Raw genomic sequence first — 18,697 nt, forward strand, 5'->3', positions numbered from 1 at the left:
CCCTGGATAGGCTTTCTGTCCTGGGAATTCCTGATCCTGAGTGACCTCTTCATCTCCTACCACCACATCACAAAGAGTGTGGGGGTAAATAAAAAAAATTACCTGAGACAAAAGGGTGAGGCGTGTTAAGGCATGGAATGGTGTGGAGCGTTGGGTAATCCCACAAGAACAATTCTTGAGCTGCAAAATAGGAATGGCACAGAGCCGTGGCCTTCCAGAAACTGGGCTGGGTCTCCAGTAGAAAGGGCAATCCGTGTTTTTCTTCTAATCAAGAGGATACTGGTGTCGCCCAGATCGCTACAAGCTTTAAAAATCTCAGCCGGGATATTTGCAAATATGCCTGTGACTCAGAACAAGGACTGTCAGCTCACAGCTGGGAGCTCTCCGAGGGCATTTAAGTACCATCAATGGATGGGTTCTAGGGGGTTCTGGCCCAAGGGTGACCCGGGAAGCCTCCTACCAGGGGGATGGAACACACAGCTTGCGCAGTGGTATACAGGGAGGAGCCCGCGCTGCCCGGATGATGGGCGTGTCCGCAGCCCCTTAAGCGCCCCGATTCTTCTAGCTAGAGACAGAGCCTTCGCCGGCTGGGCGGGGCCTCTTAGGGGCGCGGGATCCGCGGGCGTGGTCTCAGGTGGGCGTGGTCTCTGCAGTTCCTCCCCCCGCCCCCCCCCAGCCTGTCCTGGCTCTGCGCGGTGGTGGCTGCTGCGGCGGCGGCACGGGGACCCAGGTGAGCGGCGGTCGGTTCTCGAGGCCGGGAGGGAGGGAGGGTCCTGGATCCGGCGGAGGGGGCGGCATGCTCCGTTGCTGAAAAAGAGGCCCGGGCGGCGCCGCGAGTGCTTGTGTGCGTGTGAGAGTCCCGACGAGCGCCCGAAGGTGGATAGGGGTGGGGGCGACCTCTAGGCAGAAGCGGCCCCTAGAGAAGTACAGCCTCCCCGTTAACCTCCTGGGACCTTCTCTCTGGGTTCGTCTCTCAGAGGCCCCCGCCCCGCCCCCTTCTCTCGGTATCTTGAGTTTCTCTCCATCTGTGTGGGTGGGTCCCGTTGGGGTCGGTACAGCCCTCTGCCCAGACGCCTAGCCATCCTATCAACCTCCCTCCATCCAAGCGTGTCTCCTCCCTATCGCAGCCTGCCTCTTCCTCTACATTGCCCCCCTTAATAGAGCAAACAAAGATGGTCGAGGGAGGGGTACTCTTGTTCCAAGCTATTCCTGGCTCAGGTTGTGAACCCCCCCCCACACACACACATACACACATCCTCTGATCTCTGGCGTGGGCCTCCAGCCACCTCCTGGCAGGGAGCTGGACAAGGGCAGTAGATAATCCCACACAGGCAGAGGCCCCAGGGTGGAAGCACTTAGGGGGTCTGTCACTCTCACTGACCGTTGACAGCAGGTAGGGACACCTGGCAGATCAGCCTGGCCAAGGTCCGAGCCAGTGACCAAATAACATGATTCCTATATGCCATCTCATATGAGCAGGCCCTAATGCTTTCCAAGATTTTTCTTGCCAGAGCCAGGGTGAACAAGAAGGGCAGGGCTGTGAGAGAGTCCCTGGCCTGCAAGCCCCAGGAAACCGACTCCATCCTGCCCCCTGAGCTTCCAGATCGCTGTCTGGCATGGGTAGGAGCGACACTATAAGGGACTGTGGAGACTGTAGCTTGATCTCGAAGTTAGGCGATTAGAGATATGCTTGGCTAGGAGCAAGCCTGCACCTGCCTCTGTGTCCATGATCCCAAAGGCCTGGGCCTGTTCCCTGGACTGCATCCAGAGAGGCCAGCATCTCCCTGTGGCCCTCCTAGGATAGGCTAGGGGATCTTTCAGTCAGGTCTCTGGCCATCCCCGGTCCTCTCTGAGGATGCTTGATTCACAGACTGCAACCTCCTGGGTTATCCTGGGATGTTGCTGGGCCCTAGGAATCTGCGTTTACCACACAATCACCTCAACCCCGGTCAGGTGCACACTGAGGTGTGAGCCTCGTTGACAGTCTCAAGAAGGGTCCGTTGACAATGGTTCAGTCTCAAGAAGGGTCCCTGTTAGTGGCCAAGGCTTGGCTGTGTCCCTGAGCCGGCCATTGCTCTCTGTGAACTTAAGTCCCCTGGTCAGGGGTTATGACCTCCTGAGTGCTCCCGCCGCTAGTTCTAGTATCCACTGTCTTTGTTGGATTGTGGGGCACAGGTTGCTATGAAACCAGGTGAAACTGAGCAAACTCTGAGGCCCACTGCCGAGTGAGTGTGTGGCTCTAGGCAAGTCACTTTGCTTCTCTGATCCTCAGTGTCTCCATCTGAAAACTAGGAGTGTTTCTACCCACACTGGGTCCCTTAGGAGAGGATCCACTGATGGGCCTAGAAGGTGGGGGTACCAGCCACCGGGTGGGTGGTGCTTGTTTTCGGGATAACTGTGTTAATGGAGAGTACTAGGGACAGTTGCATCTCCTCAGCCACAGGGAAAGTGTTTGTGCAAATGCTAGCTGGCGAATGGCTTTTGTTTCTAATGGGTAGCTTGAAAGGCTAGGGCTGGCCTGACCGGAAATGCTTGGGGAGGCAGAGCAGGTGCTCAGTGTGATGCCAGCCACTGTGAGTAAAGCAGGGGTGACAGTAGAGCCACCTAGACAACGCCCCACCCAGTCAGAGAGTCAACCCCAGGTCCCCTCTAGACACCCCACATTTCAGAATACCCATGAGACCTCCATTAGGAAAGTGATCGGTTCTTAAAGACCTTCCCCAACCCTGCAGGTGGCTGGAGGGATGGGGGATGGGGCTGAGACCTCTAGAGGAAGCGAGGCAAACTTGACAAGAGGATGCAGAGCTGGAGATTCAGAGGAGACTAACCCTAGTCCCCTGGGTTACGCAGCAGAGTCAGGGAATCCTGCCCTGAAGCTCAGGGTGGCCACAGGGACCCGTCACTCCCCGTTCAGAGGCGGAGATGGGAAGTCAAAGTTTGTCTGGAATGAGGAGGTGGCTCTGTAATGACAAAATGATACTCCTCTCTATTAACCGCATCCCTCTTTCGTGTCTCAAAACTGGATCTGGATGCGGGACTTTCTAAGAGACAGCATCTCGGCTTGGCTGGGGCTCAATTAGTAGAGTGCTTGCCTAGCATTCACAAGGCCCTGGATTCGATGCCCCGCACCACAGAAATCAGCCATGATGGTGCATACTTGTTACCCCAGCACTAGGGGGTGGGGGTGGGGGAGAATGATCAGAACGCTAAGGTCATCTTCAGCTCCATAGTGAGTTGGAGACCCTGACCTTGTCTCCAAAGGGGTGGGGGGGGATGGGGTCACCTGCCCCAGGAAACTGCCTGACCTCCCCCCCTTCCATGAGCTGTGGTCCTCTCCTGCAGAGTGAGAGCAGAATAGATGGCTTTTGGACTAAGTGGAGGCTCTGACCCGACTGTCAGGATCTAGTCTGCACACCTTCACTAGCCCCGAGGCCTTAATGGCCACCTCATGCCTTACATTCATCATGAGAACTAAAGGGTAGTCCCAGCCAGGAGTGTTCTCTGCCGGCAAGGTAGGAGGGGGTCTCTGTCGTGAACTCTAGGGAAGTCATCCAAGCCCGAGTCGTAGTGTCGTTGTGGGTCTTGATATCGGTGCTGAGGTTGATGTAGGTGAGAAAGGAGCACATATCCATGCAGTATAGGTACAAGGAACCTTCCCCACCCCAGAGGAGCTTCACTGCCCTGAACCTACTATAAGTCTGGGTCTGACTCAGGTGAGCCAAAAGCCATCCATCATGGCTACTTCTTGGTGGAAAGACATGGCTTCAGCTTGATTATACCAGGTGTGAGGGAGCTCTCTTCCCTGTGATTGTTAGTCTAGGACTTGTCCGGATACCAGTCCCTGTCTCTGTTCCCTGGACGGTGGCTGCAGCCATGCTGGATATCAGTAAAGTCCTCAGTTCTTTATAGCACTGGTTTCTAATCTAAAGTACGCTGGTGTGTCCAGATATCACGTCACCTAACTATACCCTGTAGCTGCAAGGGAGTCTGAGAGGCTGAGGGTCTGTGGCTCCTCTTTTAAAAGACAAGTGGTGGCTCACAGAGATGAAACTCTCCAACTTCACAGTGAGGCATTGGGGAGGCCCCTTTTTAGACGATTGTCCGGCAGGCATACAGAGGCTTTGTCCCATTTGGTTCTGCCCCAAAGCTTGACTCACCCTGAAATGAACAGGTGTCCCTGTGTTTTGATCATCTGCTCTGAGGTAGACCCCGTGGGAGCTTCCCTGGCCTCTGTCTACTCTCCCAACAGTCCGTGAGGTTGTTGTGACTCTGCCCAGTTCGCAGATGGGCAAACTGAGGCCCAGGGCCAGCAAGGAGAAGGGCCAGGGCTTAGACCCAGATCTCTGCAGCCAGCCATGTGACACTTGCTATTCTGATATGCTTAAAGATAAGGACATGAAGCCTTGCTGTCATCGGGCCACCTTGTGGGCTCCTTGGATCCCAGCATGAGTCATAGGCATTTTTCTAAAAGGTTCTCAAAGTTTGCCTACTAGATTGGTTGGAGGCCATCATTAAATTATAAAAGCGTTTTGTCAAGCAAAATGAATGAACCTGCATCCAGGGGACAGTCCAGGAAGAAGACACAGAGAACACCCCGCCTAGAAGACAGCTCTCCTCTACTCTAGATCCAAGTTCTAGACCTGGCTCTATACTGGACACCCTCTTTGAGTCTGAGGAGTTACTGCCTGTGCTTTAGCTTTCTTGTCTATAAAACAAGCTTTCTCCTCCGTATAGCTGCAGAGAGGTGTGATGGGCAGCCTGCAACACTGAGAGCCAGCATAGCCACTCTTGGCCTTAGGCATGCTCTAGCAAGGCAAATCACAGGCACACAGACCTGCCTCAGTGTTGCCCTCTGTAGGCCCTGTGAGGTTGCACGATGGTGACCCCACTGTCCAGATGAAGGTAAGGCAGCGAGGTCATTATCCAGCTCCCAGGTCACACAGCTGTAAGACAGCTATCATGGCTACTTTGTGGTCGGGAGATATGGCTTCTGCTTGATTATTCCAGATAGGAGAGAGCTCACACCCCTCTGACTGTTAGTCTAGGACTTGGATTGTGGTGGTCCTAGCCCCTGGTGCGTGGTCTCAACTGTGCCAGGAGAAGAGAGAGCATAGCTTTGATCTTGCTTCATGGGCGGGGCTGCAAGGCCCCTGTAGAGAGGGGAGACACCTCCACTTATTGTTCATAGCTGTGTCCATCCTGCCCCTCTTCAGCCAGCCCTGAGACTGAGAGGAGAGAAGACCCTCAGATGGGCCAGTCCCGTGTCCCCCATGACACCAGCCCAACTGTACAAGACCTGGAAGGAGACTCCAGCCTCACTGCACCCATACCCTCAGACCTATGCCATTATTCTGAGAGTCTGAGTTTGGGTTCAAAACGGGGTCTTACTCTGTAACTCAGGCTGGCCGGGAACTCGTTATATAGGCCAGGCTGACTTCAACATCTCAGCAGTTCCCCTGCCTCAGACTCACATGTGCTAGGAGTAAGGATGAACATCACCATGCCCAGCTTCTGTTTTCATTTTTGGCCTTTCCCCCACCCCCAATAGATTCTAGACTGGGGTCGTGTCTAGAGTCCCCAGCCCAAATAGGTGTCCTGCTTTTTCATAGGATGTCACTCCAACTTCTTCACTGTTTCTAGACAATGCCCAGTTCCTACCATGTGTGAGTTCTTAGCCATGCAACACCCAGCACCATGCACATCCTCTTCTGCAGATAGCCCTTTGTGGGGTTCTCGGGGCTCAGAACTGTGACAGTCCTCTGCATCTGTTAAATGAGGCCTAGAACACTGTATCTCGATGGCCTTGGAAGGAGTGAGCCTTTGATGGGGTGGGATGGGAGGTGTCTGGCAGTCTGCAAAGGACCGCATGGTAGTTGCTATCACTGTGGTTGCCATGGCTGAGTTGTTGTTACAGGCTTTCTCCATACAAAAGTTGTTGTCCCTGCAAGACGGGGCCAGGTCTTGCTTTCTGAACCCACCTGACTTGATATTTTGTGGTTTCCCAGCTTGAATGAACCTCCGTGTGGACAAAGGTCCAAGAGTCACTGCATTCCGCAACCTCATCTTGTCCCCCCACTGTAGAGGCAGGTGCCAAGATAGGCCTTCCCAGGATTACATGACAGGAAGGGACATCCAGGAAGGCTTCCTGAAGGAGGTGGCTAGCACGGAGCCAGCAGGTCAGAAAGGCAGAGTCTAGCTGGTATTCTGGGTAGAGTGAAGAAGGGGGTTTTATGAGAGGGGCGTGGCTAGGCCTAGCATCAGCAGGGTGTATCCGGGTAGTGCGATGGTGAGGTTGTATGCTGAGCTGCACTGAGATGCCCCGAAGAAGGAGCTGTCCAGCTGCACCTCCTGGTACCCACCTCTCTCATCACTTCAGGCCTGGACAGGAAGGGGTGTAGTATGGGCTCCACGGCTATAGTCACTCGCCTGGGACCTCCTCCACAAGCGTGATAAAATATTTATCAGGAAGCAGGCAGCTGGGTTTCCCTGCACAGACTGCCATGGACAGCTCCCACCGAAGCTGCCTGCAGCCTCCCCAAGTTCCGCTGAGTCACAGCCCAGGAGCCCTCTGCCCAGCCCTCCTGCTCGCTGTCCTCTGGCCACATGGACTCTTCATAATATGTAAGCCATTGGGTAGCCCCATGACCAGGGCACCCAGCACAGTGAAAACGCTGACCCAACTTCAGACCTCTCTGGACTGCGCAGGCCTCAGCCAAGGTCACGAGCAGACAGGCTACGGGTACCCTATCCCTCGCCCACCCTGCAGCCTCTGACTCCTGAGCAAGGTAGGTCCTTAGCCTCTGTAGGATGGGGACACTGAGGCCGTGTGGAGGTCAGATGGGTCGGATATTTCAGGACCTAGTGGCCAGAGGAGACTTGGCATTTTCTGTCTGACCCCAAGTCTGTCTGTGAGGAGTCGGACTCCGATAAGGACCAGCTTCTGCATCCACCCTGATGTGACAGTACTGGGACTTTACTTTGGGATCAGCAACGACAGAAACAGCGGCAGATGGTGTCTTCCCTCTGGTGTGAGGAGTGCGAGCATGCCCAGGCTGCCGAGTCTTCTGTTCACCCATTCATAAAACCGTCTGCCCATCCGGGCCAGCCAGCTAGCTTGTGTCGTGTGTGCACACTGGGCTGTGTGACCTTGGATAGGTTGCTCTGCCTCTCCGAGGCTCAGTCTCAGATCTGTGACTTGGGGATACATCTGGATCTCCTTCATGTCCTCATATCCCCGAGACCGGATAGTCCTCAGTGGGCCTTTGGAAAGGCTCCACTTTCCAGAAAGGCCCTGGCAAGGCCTGAGATAGTCTTGCCAAGCAGTAGACCAGAGGCTTGAGGATAGAATTTGCTGGGCTGGATGGAAATGTCTCCGAGGTTGTCAAGCTCCCCAGGGAAAGTCTGTGGTCCCTGGAGCTGCTGCCACAGCATCTGGGGGGTGAGACAGGGAGCTGGCCACACCAGCTACTAGTGGGGACCCTGTGGGCTGCCAAGCCAGCACCACATCCCAGCTCTGGCCAGGCCATCAGGCCCCTGGCTCCCTGTGGTGCTTGCTAACCCCATTCCCGCCTCCTCAGCTGCCCTTTGTGGGCCTCCTTCTGCTGCTGCGGCTTTTTTTCTGTTCCTTTTCCAGAAGGGCACTGTGTCTTCAAGCTTCTGCAGGAAGCTGTCCTGCTCCAGGGGGCCCTCCTGGCTGTCTACTTCCCCCTGCCCAGTCATGTGACCCAGTGCCTTGCCATGCCAGCCTTGGGGTCCTTCTCCTGTCTATGAGAGGTGATTGCTACAGCTCTCCCATGCCACTTGGAGCTCTGCGTGAAAGCTCCTGGCCCTAGTAGCTCCTTGTGGGTTTCCTAGAGTGTCTGTTAGGTGAAGACAGGAAATGCAGGTGGCAGATGTTCAGTGAAGGCATCATGGAGCAGAATGAACCCCTGCCTGTCTGTACAGGCCCCAGCAAATGGCCTCTGTTAGCCTGGGTTTCAAGGGTGGACACTGGTAGTGAGTTGAGAATAAGGGCATTTGGGCCTGGGAAGGCAGGTGGGGCCTGGGGCAGAAGATACCTTGTCCCAAGTCCAGTGGGCAGGCCCAGTGTTGTCCACTCTAAGTAGCAGGCAGGGGACCAGCAGGCTGGGCCTGTCACACCCCTAGTGGTGACTGACACATATGCACAGCCTGGCGTGGATAAATACGACAAGGAAATGCCCTGGTGGGGGCAAAGCTTTATCTTGTGGCTCTTTTCTCTTCCATCTCCTGCTTTTGAAAAATATCTTAGAGTTCCTTCAGTGACTTTGGATGTATTGAAAGTCCTGTGACAAACCCTGAATTCAGTAGCCACAAGGACATTTAGGGACACAGCATGACGAGACAACCGATCACAATCTGACGGCAGAGGCCGGCAAGCCAGGGTGTCAGGTCAGGCTCACCAGACACAGCCTGATGGGAGAAGCTGTGTAGATAAACTGATGGAGGAAGCTAACCACCAGCCAGTCTGATGGGCGGGGGTGACTGATGGTCTGACAAAGCCTAGTGGCTTGCCAAGGTGGCCCTGCAGATGAATTCCTAGAACAGCAGCTCCACCCGCAGAACTGGGCATCTGTCCCAGCATCCACATAAGGGACCTGTGCCTGTCACTTCTAGATGTCTACTCGATGAGAGCTGCACAGCCGAAGGCCAGCTCCCCTCAGTTAGACTCCCAGGAGCCCTGTGCTTTGCAGAACACAGGCACAGTAGGTGTGAGATGCTCTTTCCCTTCGTGGAGAAACCAGCAGACTCTGCTCAGCTCTGGGGAGGTGAGGGCCTGATTTAGCTAGCCTGCTTCAGCAATCCAGCCCTGGAGGGGAGGACCCCTGGACTGCTTGGGAACTCACTGAGCTGTGCCTTTGCGTGTAATGGCTATTCAGGTGGTTGGCCAGTAGGTGGCAGCCTGTCGCAAGGTGTGTAATCATTCCCCCGCCCCCAGCCAACACACACACACACACACACACACACACACACACACACACACACACACACACGCCTACACTGTGAAGAGTGGGTCAGGGCAGAGGCCAGCCCAGACTGCTTTGCTTTGGCTACTGAGCAACCCCATCTGGTCCAGGTGGTATTAGGCTTTTTTGCACTTGGCAGCTCTGGGCCTCAGAATTATCTGGCTAGCACTGTGCAGCATAGGAGCCCCGCTGAGTATCACTGCCCATCTAGAGCCTACCCTCTGAGCTGGAGCCTGGCTCCTCCTGTTGGCTTGTTGACTTATCCATCCTCAGTACTCCAGTACGGTGAGGAGGAGAGGCACTACAGGGGCTGTCGCAGCATCTGTTAGATGGCAGATATACCCAAGTGAGTGTACCTCGGCGAAATGTACTCCGAGTGGGGGCAATGAGGACTGTGTCTCATGGAGCACCATGGGGGCTCCACCCTCAGAGGGAGCATTGTGGGGGCTAGGCATAGGAACTTTTCTGGAACATTTTGTCAGAGGAGCAGGAACAGGTGGTCCTGGCTAAGATGTCTGGGGACAGGGAGCAGAGCATATCCCATGGAGGGAGGGAAGTGGAGAGGGAAGAAGATCATGTGACTAGTGACCAGGAGAAGAGATGAGAGCCAGAGGAGAAGGGGCCTAGCATGAGGAAGCCCTGCTCTGCAGTAGTTCAGAGCGGACCCTGGCCATTTACTTCCCATCTCAGCACACAGGAGCCCTGGCTCCAGAGCACGCAGCCTAAGATCCTCAAAAAGCCAAGGGGGAGGAGGCCTGAAAAGAAGGCTGAATTGGGTCAAGGAGTCAGAGGGCTTCTGCCAAAACAGCCTGACGGTTGGGCAAGCTGGAGCCAGAGGTGGCAGAAGTGGGCAAGCCAGCTGTGATAATGGTGTCAAAGTCAAATTGCACTGCATTTGTTTGCAGTGCTTAAATCCGTGACACCCCATTCCATAAAAACTAAAGGTATAGGGCCAGCAAAGTGATTCTGTTCGATTCCTAAATCCACATGGTGGAAACAGAGAATGTCTCCCCACAAGCTGGCCTCTGACTTCTACTTGTGTGTCAAGGTGTATGAGTGTACACACACACACAATAAATAAATAAATAAGTGTAATAAAAATGTTTAAGTTAAGAAGTGTTTTGGCTGGTTGGTCATGGCACACACCTTTAATCCCAGCACTTACAAGGCAGAGGCAGAGGCAGATGATCTCTGTGAGTTCAAAGCCAGCCTGGTCTACAGAGTGAGTTTCAACACAGCCAAGACTACACAGAGAAACAAAAAGCAAACAAACAAACAAAAAAATGCCCTGTTGGGAGGCAGAGGCCGGTGAGTCCCTGTGACTTGAGGCCAACCTGGTCTACAGAGCGAGTTCCACGACAGTCTCCAAAGCTACAGAGAAACCCTGTCTCAAAAAAAAAAAAAAAAATGCTCTAATGAGCTAAGGATGAGACTCAGTCACAACCACATTGACCCCAGGCTGAGTCCTCTTCTCAGAATCCCAGAATTCTTCAGTGAGGCCTAGCTGGACTGAGCAGAACCGGAAGCATGGAGTCACAGAATTAAAAATACCAGACCTCGTGAACCATGCATGTGATACTTTCTGAGGCAAGAGAAGCACTCAGAGTTTGAATTCTGCTAGTCAAGGCTACCTAGTGAGTTCCAGCCTAGCCTGCGCTACATGAAAGATCATGTTTCATTTTTTAAAGATTTTACCTTATTTTTTAATTCGTGTGTGTGTATATGAACATTGTATGCAGTTGCTCACAGAGCCCAGTAGAGGGCGTCAGATCCCCTAGACTTACAGGCGGCTATGCGTCCTCACCATGTGGGTAGTGGGAATTGAACTGTCTTCTACATGAGCACCAAGTGCTCTTAACAGCTGAGCCATCACTCTAGCTCTCCTGCAAAACGATTTAAACACATAAATAAGCAGCCCTGGCCACAGTGTAGCCTGGGTGACCGCTATTTAGCTTCTGTTCTGCAAGGTGGTCCCAAACTATTCCTGTTTTGTGGGAAATGATCTGATTCCCTTAAGACATTCACTCCTGGTCCAGTATGTGACCTGGCCACACTAGAAGAGGCTCTCCTTTGGGGATGTCCTATCCCTTGAAGCTCTGTGTTTGCCATTGCTTGGGGTGCTTCTGTGCCTTGTCATAACGATGGTTGTCTCTCAATATTGTTGGGATCCAAAGGGACTGCAGGTTTAGGGCAGCGATTGGAGACCTTTGGGTACCTTTCAAGGTCTGGCACAGGACATCGTAAAAGTTAACTATATCTGCCTTTGTTTGTGCTTTTAGCCTAGAAGCGAGACGCTAAGGGAAAAGGTACAGCTTTTAGGCAACCCTTGAGTGACTGACATATCTATGCAGAGAAGTGAGCAGGTGACCCTGAGTGAAGGAGACAGACGAAAGGAAACGAGGGATGCTGTGCTTCCTTCCGTGGCCTTGGTGGACGGAGAAGGCCTGTGTGCTTTTCAGCAAAAGTAGCTCTCAGGTGCCTGTTGCAAGGATATGTCCCTGACATTAATGATTACTGTCTCAAAAACAAACAAACAAACAAACAAACAAAAACCCCCCAAAACGTAGTCAAATGAGAGGTGGGGCCAAAGAGAGACCACTGCTCACTTCTCTGTATGTTTAATTGTGTCTCAGGGCAGAGCCCGGACAATGGTGGGTGGGAAGCAGGCAGGATTCTGAGGACCCAGCAGGAATGGAGAACAGGGACAGGAGGGTTCAGGGGAGGAAACAGGACCCAAAGAATGCATGCTGGGCCCTGCCTGCCTAGGGTCCTGAATGCCAGGCTTTGGAATTTGGAGTTTTCTCAGAAGGCACGGGACCTGATCTCAGGATTAGGCAGGCAGGGCAGGGACCCATCTGGGCGGGGCCAGGGATCCAAGCAAGAGGCAGAGGAAGTCCCGAGACCAGAGGCTGCTGGTCCCTATAAAAACTCTGGGGGGCAGCAGAGAGCCGGGACCCCTAGGGCCCCAGCCACATTGCTTAGGCATCAGTGGTGGGTTCAGCTGTCCTCAAGTGAGTTCTGGTCTCACTGTCTGATATTACGGAAGTTGGGAACGGAACGGACAACAGGAACTCCAGCATCAGTCCTAGCCCCGCCTCTTACCAGCTTGTGACCCTGTAGTGACCTCAGGATTTGGAACCTCAGTTGGGCTTCAGTGGCCGGGGCTAGGTGTGGCAGGTAGCTGGGTAAATATCACTGCTTTTCTTGACCTTGGTGCCCAGACCCACTGGGGAATCCCACCCTCCAGGGATTTTCTCCTTTATGGAGATTTTGAAGGACCCAAGTTTTGACTGCTGGGTTTGTCTCCGCCTCTCCCCACCATGTGACATGACCCCTCCCCCAACTCAGGGATCTCTAATCAGAAGAGCTTTTCTCAGATAATCATTTCTTGGGTGTAGAAGTCCAGGAGTGGGTGGCTTGGGGAACACCACCCTATAAAGCAGCACCCTCCCTCTGGGAGGCCCGGGTGGCATCCAGACAACCCCGGGTTGGCTCTTTGAGCTTTAACCAGGAAGTGAGGGACACGGGCCAAGGGTTGGTTCTCCCTGTTCCTATCGCCCACATTAGATCTGGATTCCTGACAGGGAGCAGCTCTTCCTACCTGGCAGGGCTGGGTACAAGGTTCAGACAGTCAGAGAGGAAACGGACTCTCTCCGTTCAGAGCTCCTACCACGCCTGCGCCTGCGTACTGTGTTTGCGCTCCTCTCCGGTAGCGCCAGCAGGAGCTGATTCCTAAGTCACATTCATTCTTTCCAAGAATTCTTCTAAGAAAAAGCTACTGGCAAGAAGGTGCCTTGAGGAGAGCACAGAGCAGGAAGGCAAGCTGGCAACCTGCAGGTCCCCACTGCTGGCGTGAAGCCTTCGTCCACGGAATGGGGACAGGCTCCATAGTCAAGCACCCCCATGAAGCAGGATTACCATGTCCAAGGCTAAGGTTGCCATGCATTTGGCAGGGCTGAAGCAGATCTCCCTAAGCAGATCTCCCTAAGGGAATCAAACCTTAACTTTCTGCTACTTCCAGATTCAGCTCCATGGGGAACATCACTTCCTTCAGGGTGCTGAGGGACAGATCAGAACCAGGGTTCCAAACCACCTGCCCCAAAGAACCTTTGGAAACTGATATCCAAGACCTTCACTGAGGATTAGAAGCAGAGAGTATCTTGGGGTCACATGGATATGGTGACGATGTCACATACAAGGGATCTCTGCTGGTCAGAATCTCATAGCAGCCAAAAGCATAGGAGGAAAGACGTATTTAGGACAGGGGACCAGGACCAGCCAGGCGAGGTTTCAGGAAGACCTGGAGGCAGGTAGCATGGAGTGAGGAGGCAGAAGGCACTGCATGTTGCTTCTCACAAGCCCTGTGGACACCTATCCTGTCTCGAACGCTGACTGGTCAGCTGGTTTGGGGGTGCAGCGAGAAGAGCCTCCAAGAGCCTAGCTTAGTCTTACCCTATGGTGACAGGTTCCAGGACTTCTGCAGCCCTGGCTCACTGCCCCTTCCCACTGTTCCTCTCTAACAGGAGTTTCCAAGCTCCTGGTATGAACATATAACCTTGTGATTTTCCTGTTTCACCATCTTCTACACACCAAGGAAAGGATGAGACATGGCCCCGGGGGCACAGGCCAGAGAGGCAGAGCCAGGCATGCTCCTTAGCTGCCTACTGGTCCTCTCCTGGGTATGTGGGACCCCAGGGATAGGAACCAACTCTGCCATGGCTGCTAGAGACATGGTACCAGTCAGCTTTGGGGAACGGCTAGGCCTTGCCAACGGGGCAAGGCTCCCTCTGGAGTAGGGACTCTCGGGAGGAGAGCCTAGTGAGGGTGCATTTGGGGGAGGAAGGTAACCATGACTGAGCTGGGGCTGTGTCCCTTCTGCTCACCAGGCCTGGCTCCGGCTTCAGCCATGCCTCTTCGGCCACCCTGGTTTTGCACATGTGTCCCAAAGCCTCCATTTCTCTCTTGGGACATGGGATCCCCTCACCTCCAGAGAGTAGCACAGCCTTTAGAGCACCAGATGGGGTGGTGTGTTCAAGTCCTGCCTCTGCCCTGTGTCTTGTCCTTCCCACCCCTGGCAGGGACCCCTCTTCAACTGGTTTCTTCAAATAAGTTCTCTGTCCCCTGTCATTGTCATGAGCAGGTGAAAGTGCACTGTGATCTTGTCCTAGTGGGCAGAGGTCTGGATTGGAGAGTCTCCTGCCCTGGATGTGAACCATCTGGTCCAGCCCCTCACTACCTTCATACCCCATGAGTTGGGGAGGGCTGTGGGGAGTGCGGGACCCCCACGGGCTTCAGTTTCTTCCTTGACCCTCACATTCTGAGAAGCTTCCCATCTCCCAAATGGATTCCCTGAGTCCCTAGAGGTCAGCTGACCTGGCAGCAAGGTTAGATGGGCCCCAATCCTGGCTGCTCACTCAGGGCTCACTCCCAGCAAGACAGCCCTGATGTTCTTAGAGTCTCACTTCGTGGTCAGGATCCTGTCTCAGGATCCTTGCTGGCCAGGTGGAGGTTGGATGACACTTTGATCCCATGGAAGGAGGCTATAGTTCTGAGTTGGGGACACTGGCATCTTAGGGGATGTGTGAATGAGTTCACTTGTCTCCCACGTCCTTAACCAAGAGCCTTAGACATAGGTGACTCTTGTCAAGGTCGTTCCTAAGACAACAGCTCAATCCTTGATCCAGGCACCAAACCCACATGTCCCCATCGGCGCCTGGAGGGCCCAGCAGGGCATACAAAGTTCCTGTACCTACTTATGGGGTGATAGCTATACCAAGAGCTGTCTAGGAATTCTGCCAAACAGGGGCTCTCTGACCCTTTGACCTACCGACATACTGAAGCTGGCTTCTTAGGGGTTGGGTTTGTTCAGATTTTCTGATACTTCAGGCCACAACAACAGTTTTGGGGGAGTCACACTTGCTCCCCAACTCCTCAGTTGTCTTTTCTGGGGAACTGTAACAGCCTGATCTCCTCCTAGACTCTGCCTCGGATTTCTGGGCCCAGAGAGCTTTGCCCTTTGCTGCCTACCACCAACTCTCACCCGCGCTTCCTACCACCAGCCCCAACACCCGGCAGCGCTGCACCCCCGCGTCTCTGTCACACTTCTGCCTTGGGCTGTGGGTGTAGTCTGCTGGGGCAGGGACAGCTCATTTCTTCACTCTCTCCGGAGTTATTTTCTCTCTTCTTTTCCTTTCTTTGAGACATTGTCGCCTAAGAGTCTGTGATTCACTGTGGAGCCCAGACTGGCTGCAAACTCAAGGCAATTCTCCTGTCTCAGCCTTCCAACTACCAAGATTACAGAGGAGCACCCCATCCTTGGCTTCTAATTCTCACAACCGTGTACCCTATACCCCCCATTCAGCATGTTATTTGTCCTCTTAGACCCTGGCTGCCCTCTAGCCCCTTCCTCAGGAGCCCCCTGAACTTCACTCCCCCCCCACCCCTGTGGCCTCCCCTCACCTCTTCTTTTCCTCTGGTCCAGACTGCCTCCCTGTTCCCAGCCAGCCACTCCTTCCAGACAGGTAGCCAGAGGTCAGTCCTGCCCCTTGCCCTGCCCATCTGTGCTGGGTACAAGGTCAGGCTTCTCTGAAGAGCCCAGGGTTCTTCTGCAGTTACATCAGCAGTAGAGACAAGGCTGCCTCGCATCTATGTATCTTGGTTTTCACCCATATGGCCTAAAATATGAGATGAGAATATCTAGCCACTCCTATCGAGCTCCTACTGTGTGCTAAGGATAGAGAATGTGGGTGTGAGCATGTCACAACCCCTGGCTCTGATAGAAAATGTCCAGAAAGCCATCCTAAGTCTGAACAAGGGCAGAGGCAGTCAGAAGGAGGAGATGGCCTTTATCTTTGGTGTTCACTGAAGGATGTTGTTCTGGAGAGCAGGGAGACATGGAGGTCTTGTAGGCATCTCATGGATTGCTCTTCGGCACAGTGGGAACTCAGGAGGGCAGCATGTGTCATGACCAGCTCCAGCTGCTATTCGTGAGGGCAACAGGTGTGACTTGGAGAAAATGGTCGGGAGGGGTCTGTAGTCCAGGCTAGCGATGCTAAGGACTAAGGATAGGGCAGAGAAGGACAGGTCGAGTCAAGAGGAGGGTCTAGTAAGTGTTTCCAACCTCTTTTTTATTATTTAAAATATTAATTATGTGTCTGTGTGTATCTGAGTGTGAACTTGTGTACTTGCATGCAGTGCCCGAGTGTGTCAGATTCCTAGAGCTGGAGTTACAGGTAGTTGTGAGTTACCAGATGCAGGTGCTGAGAACCAGTCTTAGGGTTAAGGTTGCGAGTTGATGCTGGCCGGCATCCATAGCTATCCAGATAAAGGGTTTGTGGGCAGCAGATTGGACACTCCTGATACAGGATGAAAAATCCCCAGGGCCTGGCCTGCGTGTCCTGGAGCGACAGGGTGAAGCCAAGATTTTGTGGCCTTCACTTTCCACACAGGAAGCTGAGACCCTAAAGAAGTGACTTACCCCAACGTTCCAGCTAGTCCAGGGGTTGAGAGCACCCACCCAGTACTCTCAAGGCTAGTGCTATAGGACAGCAACTGCTCTCTGCCCCAGCCATGTTGGCCACCAGTGCACACCAGCATGGGCTGATGATGGTCACTAATTCATTTGGGATTTTCATCAAAGTGTTTTTTTTTTTTTTACTTCAAGATGGGAAATCCTTGTTCAGTTGTGACAATGTTCCGTGTGTGTCAGCACGGCTGGAAAGTGTGAAAGCTGGCTTCTTCCTGCTCCCTTGAGCAGAGCACCTGGCCAGTATGCCCAGCGCTCCATAGTTGGTTGAGCGCTTTACACCTATCTGGGTGAGCAGTTTCACCCCTGTTTTGATGAGGAGTAGAAGCTCTCTGAACATCCCCTCCCCCACATACACACCTGAATGTCTCATCCTTCCAGACCTGGGTTCCTTGACATGGATCACGGATCAATGGTGCCTGCCATTGTCACCTCCACCCTTGTTTGGGGGCTGGTGAGCTCATTGCTGTTGACCCCCCCCCAAGTGGGGTCCTCACTGGCGTGGGCAGACAGCCTGGAGCCATTGACTGTGAGGAAGGCTGGGAAGTCCAGCCCTTCCCCGTCAATCATTTCACAGAAGCTTGAGTGGCCTTAGGCTCTGTGACAGCCCTTGTGCACAAGGAATTGTCTGTTGATCGCTGCCTCCTAAGACAGGAATGTGGGGGTGTCCAGTATACAGTGGGTGCTTAGGAAATACTGGCTGGTTGTAGTTGAACCTTGACTCTGCTCTCCTGAATGCTGCCCAGGGCCATGACTGTTCCCCTGTGCTTGGAGATGGCAGGCAAAACTAGTGGGATTCCCAGAAGCCCCTGTGTGAGGAACTGGGCACTGTGTGTTCATGAGGCCTGGGTTAGGTTCATCTTGGCATATTTGAGTGGCGGAACTCTGAGGAGGTTATTTTGCCCTGGGTGCCACAACATACCCAACAGGTAGAATCCAAATTGCTCTCGGTGCCCCAATGCTGTGGCATTATGTCCCAGGAGCATACTGCCCAGGCACAAGGATTTAGGATACTCTCTGACTTCTACCAGACAGTGGAACCTAGGGTTCAGGGGGTGTCACTGTCCTCCATTCCTTCAGTTCCCACTGCAGCAACCTCTCTGACCAGTCAATCATCCAAGATCCCTTCCTGAGAGGACCCTAGTCCCTGGCCCATCCCCCTAAGAAAGGGGTCCAGGACAGCCTGGTTCATGCTGGACTCAGGTGGGGTGGGGCTGATGGTTGAGACGCCCGGCTGAACGCTTTGATCCGCAGTGGGAGGAGCTTGTGTCCACGTGAAGGGGTCTGGATGGATCTCTGTGGGCACAGTCTTTTCTCCTGGGATGGATGGCTGGCGAGGGAGTGATTTCAGGAGACATTGATGGGAGACCATGGGTCCCTGTGCGTGGGGTGTATGTGTGTGTGTGACTATAGTGTTGGGTGCCGGGTGGGAAGTTGGGGTTGGACTGCTGTGTGGTTCTTGTGTGGTGGCTTCTGAAGGGAAGGAAGGAGGCGGCTGAGAGCGCCCCCAGAACTGGCCCTTTGGCCGTTGAGGGCTCCAAGACGCCAGCCCCGCCCTCCCAACGCGAGACCACGCCCACTACAGCCCCGCCCAGAGGAAGGCCCCGCCCTCGGCCTGCTTTTGCGCTCCGAGCGCTCCACGCTGCGCCGCCGCGAGCAATGGTTCACAGGGCCGGTCGCTGGGCGCGCGGCCCCGGGCGGAGGCGCGGGGCCGGGGCGGGACCCCACGGGGTCGCTGGGCTTGCTGCTAGCAGCCGAGTATAGTCGTAGGGGACGCGGGGCGCGCGTGGACCGGGGTGAGCATGAGGACTCTCCGCAGGTTGAAGTTCATGAGTTCGCCCAGCCTCAGTGACCTGGGCAAGAGGGAGCCGGGCGCGGCGGGTGCGGACGAGCGGGGCACGCAGCAGCGCCGGGCCTGCGCCAACGCCACCTGGAACAGGTAAGGCGCGCAACCCGGAGCGGCGTGGCCGGAGACGGTACCGCGCCACTTTGCGCGCAGCTCGCCCCGCCGCCGGGCCGCGCGCGGGGAGGGAAGCTAGTGCAACGTGTCGGCGGCTCGAGCCCGCGATCGCGCCCCGGGGGCGGGTGGCCCCGAGCAGAAGCTGCCTTTGCGCCCCCACTTCGCAGGGGCGCACTTGAGCTTCGTGGGGCCCCAGCGGGGCGCCGCGGCACTTCCTGTATGCGTGTC

The 18,697-nt window shown here is 54.5% G+C and overlaps 1 protein-coding gene across 4 annotated transcripts in view; it reads left to right on the top strand.

The window, feature by feature from the left end:
* The first annotated feature begins 709 nt into the window (after positions 1-709).
* Prr5 (proline rich 5) overlaps positions 710-18,697 on the top strand; it is a 40,813-nt gene continuing 22,825 nt past the window's right edge. Inside the window, exons 1-2 of one of the 4 annotated variants that reach the window (XM_085678521.2) lie at positions 710-730; positions 18,329-18,448. In XM_085678521.2, the coding sequence (XP_085534647.1) occupies positions 18,339-18,448 (110 nt within the window). In that variant the 5' untranslated portion in view covers positions 710-730; positions 18,329-18,338. Of the gene's footprint in view, positions 731-6,527; positions 6,786-18,143; positions 18,449-18,697 lie in introns of those variants that run through there. The other 3 variants (XM_085678522.2, XM_085678520.2, XM_085678518.2) reach the window with 3 other exon arrangements.

Source organism: Myodes glareolus, chromosome 19 (assembly GCF_982192425.1).
Source record: "Myodes glareolus chromosome 19, mMyoGla1.1, whole genome shotgun sequence".
NCBI classification, from domain to species: domain Eukaryota; kingdom Metazoa; phylum Chordata; class Mammalia; order Rodentia; family Cricetidae; genus Myodes; species Myodes glareolus.